The sequence below is a fragment of the Cetorhinus maximus genome, chromosome 16 (genome assembly GCF_964194155.1).
Source record: "Cetorhinus maximus chromosome 16, sCetMax3.hap1.1, whole genome shotgun sequence".
In the NCBI taxonomy this organism is placed as follows: Eukaryota; Metazoa; Chordata; class Chondrichthyes; order Lamniformes; family Cetorhinidae; genus Cetorhinus; species Cetorhinus maximus.
In genome coordinates this window covers 53,246,493-53,260,885 of record NC_135894.1, presented here as the reverse complement: position 1 = coordinate 53,260,885, position 14,393 = coordinate 53,246,493, and the positions used below count along the sequence as shown (strand labels likewise).

The following is a 14,393-nucleotide window of genomic DNA, read 5'->3' as shown; positions in this document are numbered from 1 at the left end:
TCTGGCTACAATTGGTAGGTAAATGTAGAACCAAGTGTCACGCCAAGTTGGACAACAGAGAGGTATTGGAGGAAGATGATACGGTCAATTGTGTCAAAAGCTGTAGAGAGGCCAAGGGAGACAAGATGAGATAATGCACCAAAGTCACAGTCATAAAGGATGTAATTCGTGATCAGAGCTAGTTTGGTCCTGCGGGAAGGCAGAAGCCCGACTGGAGAGGTTCAAACTTGGAGTTGCAGGGAAGATTGCAGATTGAGGAGGCAACAAATGCTTCAAGTAGTCTGGAGAGGAATGGAAGGTTGGAGATGGGCTGATGATCTACAAAGACAGAAAGATCGAGGCCAGCCGGAAGAGGCTGGGGTAATACTAGAGGAGAAGAAACAATTTATAATATCAGCCAGCATGGAGGCAAGGATGAAAATTTTTGTGGTCAAAATTTAGTCAGAAGGGCCAAGGAAGAAAGAAGTGAGTCTCTTGGACAGCATGAACACAGGGAGGCCTGAGTGCAGGTAGGATAGAAACTCCAGAAAGACCCTATTTGTCTTGGTGGTCCAGTGGAAGGGGTGAAGAGAGCAGGGAGAAGGGAGTGAATGAGACAGGGATGCAGCTAATCAGGTAGTCTCACTGAGTAACAAAAGAAGTCCATGAGCTCATCGCACTTAAAAAAAAAAAATGTGTTCATGGGATGTGGGCGTCGCTGGCTAGACCAGCATTTATTGCCCATCCCTAACTGCCCTCGAGAGGGTGGTAGTGATCTGCAATTTACGTTGTTGGTGGTGAGGGTGGTGAGGGTGGGGAGGACAGTGGACAGGTGGGTGGTAGTGGATAAATGAAACTAAGAGTTATCTTTGCTCACCAGGATGATCTGAGGGTACTGTCCACTTCTGAGCAACGAGATCGAGGCCTTTGAGGACCAGCCAGAATTGGCTAAAGCAGTCGAGTACCAGAACCTCCCACTGCCCCCCCAACACCCACCTCTCCATACACAAAGTCATATTTGACTTGAAACGTCAACCCTGTTTCTCTCTTCACAGATGCTGCCTGGCCTGCTGAGTATTTGCAGCACTATCTTAATTTCAGATTTCCAGAATCTGCAGTGTTTTGCTTTCATTTATTACACCATTAATGTTGTTGTAAATTGACCTAAAAGTAAGCATGCCCCTGCTGAATGTAACAGCAGAGTTCTGGCCCAAGTATTACAACCTAGAGTTCACCAGAGAAACCAAGTGTTATAAATAAAAGCATTGAGTACCAAAGCAAAGAAGATAGTAATGCTATCTTAAATAAATCATTAGTTGGACCAATGAGGTGTCCAGATTTGGGTGCCTTATTTAGGAAAGATGTAGAAGCCATAGAGGGGACAGAAAAGATTCACTAGCATACCAGGAAAAAGAATCCCATGAGGAGACACAAGAGAACCATCAGAGCAGAGCAAAGCAGAGGAGGAGGAAATCCAAGAAAAGTGGTCAACGTTGTGCAAGGAAGGTTCTAATATAGTAAATAAAAGATTGCACCCAGAGAACAAAGAGATTAGGAGAATTATTTTAATTTAGGGTAGCATGGATACAACAAAAGAAACTGTGGCGAAAGCAAAATTCACAATTGCTTTTTAAAAAAAGGAAGTGGATAAGTATTTGAAAAAAAGAAAAAAATTAAAAGAGCTTTGGGAAAGGGACTAAGCGGATCATTTTCAGAGAGCCTCCACATGCGTGATGGGCTGAATGGCTTCCTGAGTGCAGTAAGGTTGTGTTTTAAACTTGGAATATAGGTAGACGGTGAGATTCAAACGAGTCCAGTTCCCTACAGCTATATAGGCAACTGATGTTCTATTTTGGCAAAGCTGACAGTCAAGAATCAGAATTGTTGCAAAATCCAAAATAGATTTTGAAGGTACAATAGGGATATTATAATTAAGCAGGTGTTCAATTTTAAAATACCCAATGCGAGTTAGGCTGATGCAGGTTGTAGGCATCAAGGGATGCCAAAAGGGCCTTTGGGAAGGATTCAAACAGATTTGTAGTTGGCAACACTTTGATTGGGAAACGAGCTCCATTCTTTGAGGCTAAAAGTCAGATTGGGCTCTGTCACCTCACTGCTCTAATACCAAAAACTAACCAACCAAACAAGCATTGGTTTTGTTGCTTTAAATTAAGCAACAGCCCTATGACTTACGCAGTCCTCACCTACAGTGAGGAAGGCAATGGATCCTGGTCAACTTTGAAACAAAATTTAACATGAGGGGATTGCTCACAAAACTTGAAGATCTTTACCACACTTGAGAACAAGTTAAATCCCTCCCTAAGCATATTACAGGGGGACACCGATTAAGTCCTTCAGGTTATTTTAAAAAAGGACATTCAGGACTCAACTAAGAAGTCAGGCCTTTGACAATCTCCAACACTTTCCCTATTTCTGTTTCACTGAAGCTCTCGTGATTCCAGAACATGCAGTGCAAGTGGAAAATAATGAAAAGTCAAGATGGCAAAGAACAAAGGCAAGGATAAGATATGTGGTCTAAAATGCAGTCAGAAAATCAACAATTTAATGTGCATTTCCATACATAATATCCCATTGCACACAAGCAATATTAGTACACAAAACACTACTTTCAAAGTCTAAGATGGTGCATACCAATATCAGATTTTATAAAATTGCATTTTGCTGTTAGCAGCGTGCCATGAACTGAGTTTTCCAAAAGGACAAGAGAATGAGAAAAAAAAATCCACAAGTTATGGGAAAAGCAGGAAGCGTGCATGTCATTCACTATGAAGAAATTGTGCCACACCTCAGCTTTCTTCTTGGTCGTGCTGGCCAAAAACATAGATTTGATGTTGTTGGGCTTTGAAACCATCATATTCCTCACGTTTTTCTTCTCTTTATTTGCACTGGACCTTCCTTTGCCTATAAAAGCACACAGAGCAGCATTTTAAAGAAAGGTGACATCTAAATAACAACAGAAAATATCAGAAATAGTCAGGTCAGGCAGCATCTGCGTCCCTGTCAATTTCATGCAAGTACCCTGCTTTTGTACTTGCTAGTAAGATTTTTAAGCTTCCAGCTTCGTCGAGTTCTGATCAAATAAGATCATTGACCTGAAGCTTTAACCATGTTTCTCAATCCATCGATGCTGCCTGACGTGCTGAGTGTTTCCAGCATCCTCGGTTTTTATTGCCAAATGCTTACCTTTGTTTTTTGCATCAAATACATCTTCCTCCAAATCATCATCAAAAATTTCTCGACCATCTTCCACATAACCAATCCCATCTGGCAAACACAAATACAATATTAACAAGTTTTCAACAATAATAATAGGAATATCATATTTAGAAGCACATGTACATACAGGGATGACTCCCATCAAGTCTTATGGAATTTATCTTAGCAGGACATATAGCTCCATTATAAACAGGGGATTTAATGAATTTTAAAACCTACCATCATCAACTATCCAGTCATCATCCTGGCGTTCACACACAAGTTTGGAGTACTGATTTTCATCAAGTTCCTCATAAACATTTGAAATCTTTTCAACCTGAAAGATAGTAGATTCATACAAACATATGAAATAGGAGGAGGCCATTCGGCCCCTCGAGCCTGCTCCGCCATTCATTAAGAACATGGCTAATCTGTTTGTGTTTCAAATTCCACATCCCCATCTACCCCCGATAACCTTAGATTCCCTTGCCTAACAAGAATCTACCTACCTCCGCCTTAAAAAATATTCAATGACCCCCACCTCCATCACCATCTGAGGCAGAGAGTTCCATAGTCTCAGAACCCTCAAGAGAAAAAATTTCTCCTCATCTCTGTCCTAAAAGGGCAACCCCTAATTTTAAAATAGTGCCCCCTAGTTCTGGACTCACCCACAAGAGGAAACATCTTTTCCACGTCCACCTTGTCAGTATCGTTCAGGATCTTATATACTTCAATCAAATCACCCCTCACTATTCTAAACTCCAGTGGATACAAGCCCAGTCTGTCTTAGCATTCCTCAAAATTCAACCCGCTCATTCCAGGTATCAATCTAGTAAACCTCCTTTGAACCGCCTTCAATGCATTTACATTCTTCCTTAAATAAGGAGTCCAAAACTGCACATAATAATCAAAGTGTGGTCCCACCAATGCCCTGTATAACTGAAAAGGATAAAATCCTTACTTTTATGTTCAATTCTTCTCGTAATAAAAGATAGCATTCCATTAGCCTCCTTAATTACTTGATATACCTGCATACTAACTTTTTGTGACTCATGCACTAGAACACCTAGATCCTTCTGCAGCTCAGAATTCTGCATTCATTCTCCATTTTATTCTGCCTGCTAAAGTGAACAAATTCACATTTTCTCACACTATACTCCATCTGCTTTATTTTTGCCCACTCACTCAACCTATCTATATCTGTCTGCAACTTATGTCCTCTTCACAACATACTTTCCTACCTATCTTTGTGACATCTGCAAATTTAGCTATCATGCCTTTGCTCCCCTCATCTAAATCATTGATATAAATTGCAAAAAGTTGAGACTCCAGCAGACTGCTGTGGGACTCCACTTGTCACATGCTGCCAATCAGAAAAAGACCCATTTATGCATACTCTCTATTTTCTGTCAGCCAGCCAGCCAATCTTCTATCAATGCTAATAATTACCCCCATAATTATTTTCCATAATGTGAGAATGGATGTTACTTTTTAAAATATGTTTTGGGGAATATTGTGTTATTCTGTGATGAAGACTGTGTGTCTGTCTGTGTGCACATGTGTATATGATTGAATTAAGCTGGGCAGAGATTAATAGAAAACAGATTGTCTGGGGGTTTAAAACATGAAAAGGATAGAGGTGTTTGGCTTGAGGCACAAGTGAATAGGTTAGATCTAACATTTGCATTTTTAGATAAGTTGAGAGTTTGTTTGAATATCAACAGGAAGTCAGAAGTACAAAGAAACATGTTTGCATCTTGCAGGAGTTCCATAAGTAAACAGAAGTGGGGGTATTATATTTTATTGACCCGAAAGCAAAGACTAAATAGCGACATGAAAGTTTTTATATTTGGAAGGATGAGTTTCAAAGAGGTGTGAGAACAATGGAACCTGAGATGAAAGGGGAAAATATATATTTTACAGTTACTGTAGCTGTGAGCCGAGCTGTTAGATGTAGCAGCTGGAGCTATAGCTGGAGCTGAGCTGGGGGCTGTTGGAGCTGGTAGCTCTGGGCTAGGAGAAGATGCAGGTTTGAATCAGCCATCGAGCCAAGCCAGAAAAGTCTTGGGCTGCAAAAAGCAGTTTTATTCTGAAGTTTGGATTTCCACAGCAGAGTGGAAGAGAGTTACAAGTCATGTGGTATGCCTTTATTAAAGCTACAGCAGTTTGCCTTAGATAATATTACTGGATTTTTATAGTTAAACATCTATAAAGGAGTGTTGACTGGAAGGTGTTTACTTGTGGGTCTGACCAAGTAGTGTGTCTTTTTGGGAGGAATGTATTGTAAGAGTAAGCTTAACTGTTTAACTGTAATCTTGAGTGCTTAAGTTTTCTTTTATTCTTGTTAATAAAAATTTACTTCTAATTTTTAAAATCCCAAAAGTGTGACTGGACTTCTTATTGCTGAGATCAGTACATCTTCTTGTTTTCAGAATACAAAACAAAAAGGGTAAACCAAGTTTCCCTTTGGGATTTGGTTAGTGCAGCAATTAACATCGGCTATGGTCATAACGGCAAAAACTCCTGACATGGCACCTTATCAAATGCCTTTTGGAAATCCAAGTACAGGACATCTACAGCCTTCCCTATCCACAGCGCATGTTACTCCTTCATAGAGCTCCAATAAATTGGTTAAATGCGATTTCCCTTCCCTGACTCTTCGCGATTACTTTGTGCTTCTCTAAGTGCCCAACTATAACCTTCTTGATGATCAATTCTAACAACTTCCTCGTGGCAGACGTCAAGCTAACTGGTCTATAGTCTCCTGTTTTCTGCCTCCCTCGCTTGTTGAATTGAGGGGTTATATTTGCTACTTTCCAGCCTGATGGAACCTTACCAGAATCTAGCAACTTTTGGAAAACATCAACGCATCTACTACCTCATTAACCACCTCTTTTAAGACCCGAGGGTGAAGTCCATCAGAACCCGAGGACTTGCAGCCTGTAGTTCCATCAGTTTCTCAGTAGCACTTCCCTAATGATTGTAATTTCACCAAGTTCCCCTCACCCTTCCACCTCCTGATTTACAGCTATTACTGGAACGTTTTTTATATCCTCCACAGTGAAAGATGAAGCAAAATATTTGTTCATTCCATTCGCCATTTCCTTATCTACTATTAACTAGAGAACTAACACTCACTTGACTTACTCTTTCCTTTTTAAGTACCTGTAGAAACTCTTGCTATCCGTTTTTCCATTTCTAGCTAGCTTCCTCTCATACTCGTAATTTCTTACTCCTAATTAATCTTTTAGTCATTGTCTGTCATTCTTTTTATTCTGACCAATCATCTGACCTGCCATTCATCTTTGCACAGTTATATGCTTTTTCCTTAATTTGGATGTTTTCCTTAACTTCTTTAGTTAACCATAGATGCTGGGTCCTCCCTTTGGAATTTTTCTTTATAGTAGGAATATACTTATTCTGAGTATTCTGAAATATCCCCTTAAATGTCTGCCACTGCTTTTCTCTTGATCTATCCTCTAACCTAGTATCCAAGTTCACTTCAGCTAGCTCAGCTTTCATGCCCACATAGCTGCCCCTTATTTAAGTTTAAAATGCTAGTCTTAAACCCACTCTTCAAGCTATATGTAAAATTCAATCGTATTGTGGTCGCTAATACCTAGGGGTGCCTTCACTCTGCAGTCATTAATTAATCCTGTCACATTACACAATGCCAAATATAATATAACCTGTTCTCTGGTTTGTTGCAGAACGTGCTGCTCTAAGAAACTATCTCAAAAGTATTCTATGAACTCCTCATCTGGGCCACTACTGCCAAAATGATTTTTTCAGTTTATATGTAGATTAAAATCGCCCATGGCTATTGTTGTCCCTTTCTCACAAGCACCCAGTATTTCTTCTTGTATACTTTGTCCAACATAGTGGTTACTGTTAGGGGGCCTGTAGTCCACTACCACTAATGATTTCTTTCCACTACTATTCCTCACCTCCACTCAAACCGATTCTATATCCTGGTCTCCTGAACCAAGGTCATCTCTAACTATTGCACCAATGCCAACTTTGATCAACAGTGCTACCCCTCCACCTTTACCTAGCTTCCTATTCTTCTTGAATGTCATATACTCCCTCCTCAATATTCAGGACCCAATCCTTGTCATCCGGCAGCTACGTCCCCATAATGGCTACCAGGTCATATTTATTTACTTCAGTGTGTGCTACCAATTCATTTGCTTTGTTATGAATGCTAAGTGCATTCCGATACAGAGCCTTTAGTTTTGTCCTTTTATTATCTTTGTAACCTCTAGTCTTGACTATTGGAGTATTTTTAAGTTTAATCTCTCTGTTCCTTTCTGCTATTCTATGACCCTCATTTCCCATTTTACCATTATAGCTTCCTGCCTTGAATCTACCCCTTGATTTGCCACATCTTCCCAAGCTTGATCCCTTATCCCACCTTGTTTAGTTTAAAGCCCTCTACTTCCCTAGTTAGGCAATTCGCAAGAACACTCGCCCCAGCACAGTTCAGATGTAAACTGTCTCAATGGTACAGCCCCCACTTTCCCCAGTACTGCTGCCAGTGCCCCACAAACTGGAACCCACTTCTCCCACACCAGTTTTTGAGTCACGCATTATCTCTCTAATCTTATTTGTCCAATGCCAATTTGTATTTGGCTCAGGTAATAATCCAGAAATTATTACCTTTGTGGTTCTGCTTAATTTGGTACCTAGCTTCTCAAACTGATTATGCAGAGCTTGCTTCCTTCCCCTGCCTATGTCATTGGTGCTGACATGGACCACGACAACTGGGTCCTCCCCCACCCACTACAAGTTCCTCTCCAGCCCTGCGCAGATGTCCTGAACCCTAGCACTGGGCAGGCAACACAACCTTCCGGACTCTTGCTCTTTGCTTCAGAGAACAGTGTCAATCCTCCTCACTATGCTGTCCCCTACTACCACTATATTCCTGTTTGCTCCCCCCAACTTGAACGGTTTCCTGTGCCATGGTGCCATGGCCAGCCTGCTCATCCACCTCGCAGACCTCACTTTCGTCCACACAGGTTGTGAGCATCTCAAATCTCTTTGACAATTACAAAGTCTGAGGCTCCTCCACTACTGTCTGTTTGGTCCCACTCACTCACGGTCATGTCCTCCTGTCCCTCACCGCTGACCAAAACAGATGACCCCATTCTAAGAGGCGTGACCATCATCTGGAACAAAGTGTCCAGGTATTTCTGCCCTCTCTTATGTTGCGCAGTGTCTGCAATTCAGCTTCCCGATCAATAATTCTGAATTCCTCTAGCTGCTTACACTTTCTGCAGATGTGTTTGTCCTGGATCGCCTTGGCATCCAAAAGCTCCCACATTCCATAGCTGCAACATAACATCTGTCTTACCATTATTACTTATGTTATTTACTTAATTTAATTACTCAATTAACTTAGAATAATTCCATTGTATACCACACCTCTTTCCCCCATGCACCGAAGAGGGCCTAATTCGCTACTGCCTCAGTCTCCATCTCACTCTGGTGTAGTCGCCCGTCTCCTCATGCGCCTCTTACTGATCGTGCAGTTTGAAAAGCCTGTCTCTTTTATAGGCCCTCTGATGAGTCACTAGCTAGTTTAACTTCCTGCTACAGTAATTAACACCACTTGAACCAACTGCTTTCAGGTGATTGACAGATAAATGCCACTCCAGGCAGTTCTCTACTTAACAAACTAACCTAGCTTACTTGAAGTTTAATACTATGTCAGATCTTGATTCTTAATCTATAGTTAAAACCTGAAAAGGATTTACCAGAACTTATCACGTGAACCTAATTCGCTCCTCACTCAGTCTCCTTCTCACTCCAGCATAGTCGCCTGTTACCTCATGCACCCCTTACTGATCAACACCATGTTTTACCACACAGGAAAAGTAGTGGACTTTACCAAACTTGAATGCTATCCTACCTGCACAACCTTCCCTGGTACCATAAGTAGTCCCAATGTCCCAGGAATCCTAATCTTTCTCTCCCTGTCTAGCCCAGTCTGTGGCATGGAGTAATTTCAGAGATTACTAGCCTGGTGGTTTTACTTCTTAATCTAAGATATAGCTCTTTGAACTGTATTTGCAGAACATCATTTATGAAGCATAGCCACTGACAAATCTCTCTTCCAATTGAGAGGCTTTGGTATGTGCTTTGTGATGTCCTGAACCCTGGCAGTCAATGCGAAGCAAGGTAACATTCAGAACTTTAGATCACATCTTCAAAAATCACTGCCTACCCCCTTGGCTAGAGAATCTTCTACAATCACTACACATACTGTTTGGCCCGTAGGTATCCAATAAACTAATATTAGTTACATGAATTTGGTTTCCTTATCAATGCATGTACTAAACAGAATATTACTGTGGAAATTTAACGGTCAGACCTTTTGAGTTAACATACCTCTCCCTAATCAAATTGACTTTTCAGAAGTTCAAATTAACCAGTTTACCTCATATTTTATTTTCTCGCCAGCCTTGGCCTTCCTCAGGCGCTCTAGTGCTGCTACCCGTCCTCCTTTATCTTTGCGATTACGTTTTGAGCGTGTTGCTGCCAAGCCACAAGAGTCAGCACCATCTGAGAAATTAAATTTGAAATTAGATCATACATTATTCCACACTGATGTGAGGAGTGGAATGAACTGGATTGCTCTTTGAAAGAGCTGACAGAGGCTCGATGAGCTGAACAGCCCCCTCTATGCTGTACTATTCTTTGATTCTGTGAGCTTCACTTCATATATATCACTTATAGAAAACTTAGCTCTCAAACGAGATCACTTTTCAATCATTAGGTTGCAGGCATGAGGAATTTAAATGCTTAACTAAATAAAAATCTGGAAACAAAAGCTGGTCTCACATATGGTAAATATCAAACTAGTAGATTATTGTAAAATCCCATCAGGCTCATTAATATCCTTCGGAGAAGAAATCTGCCATCCTTACCTGGTCTAATCTACACTTGACCTCAGACCCAGTGTGGTTGACTCTTAACCTAAAATCGTCTAGCAAGTCTCTCAGTTGTATCAAAGCGCTAGAAGAAACAAAAATCAAAACAGGACAGACCCACAAGCATTGACCTAGGCACAGGAAACGACAAAGGCACACCGCAGTCTGGTCAACCCTGCAAAGTCCTCCTCATTAACATCTGAAGACTTGTGCCAGAATTGGTAGAGCTGTCCCGCAGATTAATCAAGGAACCCAATCATACATTACACACCATGTCCCAGATACCACCATCACCATCCCTGAGAATGTCCTGTCCCACTGACAGGACAGATCCACCAGAGGTGGTGGTACAGTTGTATACAGTTGGGATGGAGTTGCCCTGGGAGTTCTCAACATTGACTCTGACTCCGTGAAGTCTCATGGCAGCAAGTCAAACATGGGTAAGGAAACCTCCTGCTGACTGCCACATACCACCTCGCCCTCAACTGATGAATTAGTACTCCTCCACGTGGAACACCACTTGGAGGAAGCATTGAGGATGGCAAGGGCACAGAGTGTACCCTGGGTGGAGGACTTCAATGTCCATCACCAAGTGTGCCTCAGTAGCACCACCACTAACCAAGCTGGCCAATTCCTAAATGACACAGCTGCTAGACTGGGTCTGCAGCAGGTGGTGAGCGAACCACAAAAGGGAAAAACATACTTGACTTTATCCTCACCAATCTATCTATCACAGATACACCTGTCCATGATAGCATTGGTAGGAGTGACCAACACGGAGTCCCATCTTCACATTGAAGATAATCTCCATCGTGTTGTGTTCCACTACCACAGAGCTAAATGGGATAGGTTTCAAACACAACTAGCAACTCAAAATTGGGCATCCATGAGGCGCTGTGGGCCACAAGCAGCAGCAGAATTGTACTCAAACACAATTTGTAACCTCATGGCCCAGCATATCCTCCCTCTATCATTACCATCAAGCCAGGGGATCGAACCTGTTTCAAAGAAGAGTGCAGGAGGGCATGCCAGGAGCAGCACCAGACATACCTAAAAACAAGGTATCAACCTGGTGAATCTATAACACAGGACTACTTGCATGCCAAACAGCAAAAGCAGCAAGTGATAGACAGAGCTAAGCGATCCCACAACTAGCGGATCAGATCTAAGCTCTGCAGTCCTGCCACATCCAGTCGTGAATGGGGGTGGACAATTAAACAAATAAGAGGAGGAGGCGGCTCCACAAATATCCCCAATCTCAATGATGGGGGAGCCCAGTACAGTGGAAAAGACAAGGTTGAGCAACAATCTTCAGCCAGAAGTGCCGAGTGGATGATCCATCTCGGCCTCCTCCAGAAGTCCCCAGCATCACAGATGCCAGTCTTCAGCCAATTCGATTCACTCCACGTGACATCAAGAAATAGCTGAAGGCACAGGATACTGCAAAGGTTATGGGCCCTGACAACATTCCAGCAATAGTACTGAAGGCGTGTGCTCCAGAGCTTGCCACACACCTGGCCAGGTTGTTCCAGTACAGCCAAACCACTGTCATCTACCTGGCAATGTGAAAATTGTCCAGGTATGTCATGTCACAAAAAGCAGGACAAATCGAACCTGGCCAATTACTGCCCATCAGTCTGCTCTCCATCATCAATAAAGTGATGGAAGGGGGTCATCAGCAGTGCTATCAGGCAGCGCTAACTATCTCCCCTTGATATTAAATAGCATTACCATTGCTGAATTCCCCACTATCATCATCCTGGGGGTTACCATTGACCAGAAACTGAACTGGATCAGCCATATAAATACTGTGGCTACACAGGTCAGAGGCTGGGGATTCTGCAGAGTGTAACTCACGTCCTGACTCCCCAAAGTCTGTTCACTATTTACATGGCACAAGTTAGGAGTGTGACGGAATATTCTCCACTCGCCTGGAGGAGTGCAGCTCTGACCTCACTCAAGAAGCTCAACACCATCCAGGACAAATCAGTCTGCTTGATTGGCACCCCATCCGCCAGCTTGGGCATCCACTCCCCCTCGCACAGTAGCAGCAGTGTCTACCATCTACAAGATGCACTGCAGCAACTCACCAAGGCTTCTTCGACAGCGCCCTCCAAACCCATGAACTCTACCACCTAGAAGGACAAGGGCAGCAGATGAATGTTCCCCTGCAAGTTCCCCTCCAAGCCATTCACCATCCTGACTTGGAACTATATTGCCATTTCTTCACTGTCAAAATCCTGGAACTCCCTCCCTAACAGCACCTACACCCACATGGACTGCAGCAGTTCAAGAAGGCAACTCATCACCACCTTCTCAAGGGCAATTAGCGATGGGCAATAATTGCTGGCCTGGTCAGCAATGCCTACATCCCATAAAAGAATTTTCAAAAACGTACTCTGGGTGGGGGGATTCAATGACCACCACCAAGGATGCCTCAGTGGCACCACTGAATGGGCTGGCCGAGTTGTGAAAACCAACAAGAGGGAAAAACCTACTTGACCTCGTCCACACCAACTTACCTGTCACCAATGCATCTGTGTTATTATTATTGTTTGGAGTGACAATCATGCAGTCATTGTGGAGATGAAGTTCTATTTTCACACATCTTCATCCCTTCATCATGCTTTCTGGCACTAGCATCATGTTAATTGGAATAAATTCAGAACAGATCTCTGTTCAAAACTGAGCATCCTTGGGGAGCTATGGGCCATCAGCAGCTGTAGAATTAGATTCAACCACAATATGTGGCCTAATAACTTGGCATATCCTATACCACTACCAATACCATCAAGCCAGGAGACCAACTCAGGTTCAATGGGGAGTGTTGGAGAATATGCCAGGAGCAGCACCATGCATACCCAAATTTAAGGGTGCCAACCTGGTGAAGCTACAACACAGGGCTACATGCATGCTGGACAGCGGTAGCAGCATGCAATAGACAGAATTAAGTGATCCCACATGCAACAGATCAGTTCAAAGTTCTACAGTCCTGCCACGTCCAGGTTTGAAAGATGGTTGGCAATTAACTAATGTGAGGAAGAGGCTCCGCAAACATCCCCATCCTCAATGATGTCAGGGTTCTTCATGCAAGTGGAAAAGACAAGGCTGAAGCATTTGCAACCAGCTTCAGCCAGAAGTATCAAATGATCCAGCTCAGCCTCCTCCTAAGGTCCCTAACATTTCAGAAGCCAGTCTCCAGCCAATGTGATTCACTGCATCTAATCACCAGAAACAGCTGACCACACCGGTAACAGGCTACGGGCTCAGACTACATCCCGACTGTAGCACTGAAGATTTGTGCTCCAGAACTAACTGCGCCCTTAGCCAACATGTTCAAGTACAGTTACAACATCCATGCGACAACGTGGAAAATTGTCCAGGTACGTCAGTCCATAGAAAGCAGGATAAATCCAACCTGGCCAATTAACATCAATCTACTCTCAATCATCAGCAAAGTTATGGAAGGTGTTGCCGACGGTGCTATCAAGCAGCACTTACTCAGAGATAATCTGCTCTGTTTGGGTTCTACTTGGCTCCAGCCCTCATTACAGCCTTGGTCCAAACAGGGACAAAGGAACTGAATTCCAGAGGTGAGGCGAGAGTGACTGCCCATGACATCGAGGCATTTGACCAAATGTGGCATCAAGAAGCCAGAGGAAAATTGAAGTCAATATGAATCAGGGGTCAACTCCCTATTGGTTGAAGTCATACCTAGCACAAAGGAAACTCTTTCGAGTTACCAACAGTCACAGATTGCAACTTCTTTCGAGTACAATCACAGTTCTTGGTTTTCCGGGAGTGGGACATGAACCCACAACCCTCTGATTCAAAGGCGAGGGTGCTATGAACTGAGCCGGCCATGGTTGTTGGAAGTCAATCCCTCAGCAGTGGCTATGCAAGTGGTATTTTCCACTAACAGGATGCTGCTAATCAGTCCAAATAGACATTCTGCCTGCCACACACCTCAGCCAATCAGAGTCAACCTGCCAAGCAATCAGCACCCTTTTCTCCAGTAGTATAATTGTGATTGTTTGAAATTTGGCATTCTTGTGTTTGTCCTGATGAATGGAACACAAAAAGCTTCAGCAATATGTCTCACTTTTCAGCGTATTCAAAAAATTATATTGGCAAAAGTTGATATGAAATACGTGCAAATAAGATTTTAAATGACAAGAACATGCAATGTTTACTGCAAAAGGACTGATGCTGAAGAATCAGACCCTTCAGTCACTCCTGATGTTGCAGCATAGCAAAATAAATGAA

At 42.7% G+C, this 14,393-nt stretch overlaps 1 protein-coding gene across 1 annotated transcript in view; it reads right to left on the bottom strand.

Moving 5' to 3' along the window:
* pola1 (polymerase (DNA directed), alpha 1) overlaps positions 1-14,393 on the bottom strand; it is a 253,947-nt gene that overhangs the window by 238,396 nt on the left and 1,158 nt on the right. Inside the window, exons 2-5 of the mRNA XM_078559832.1 lie at positions 9,635-9,759; positions 3,436-3,532; positions 3,184-3,264; positions 2,786-2,901 (exon numbers count right to left, since the gene is read on the bottom strand). Coding sequence (XP_078415958.1) covers positions 2,786-2,901; positions 3,184-3,264; positions 3,436-3,532; positions 9,635-9,759 — 419 coding nt within the window. The remainder of the gene's footprint in view (positions 1-2,785; positions 2,902-3,183; positions 3,265-3,435; positions 3,533-9,634; positions 9,760-14,393) is intronic.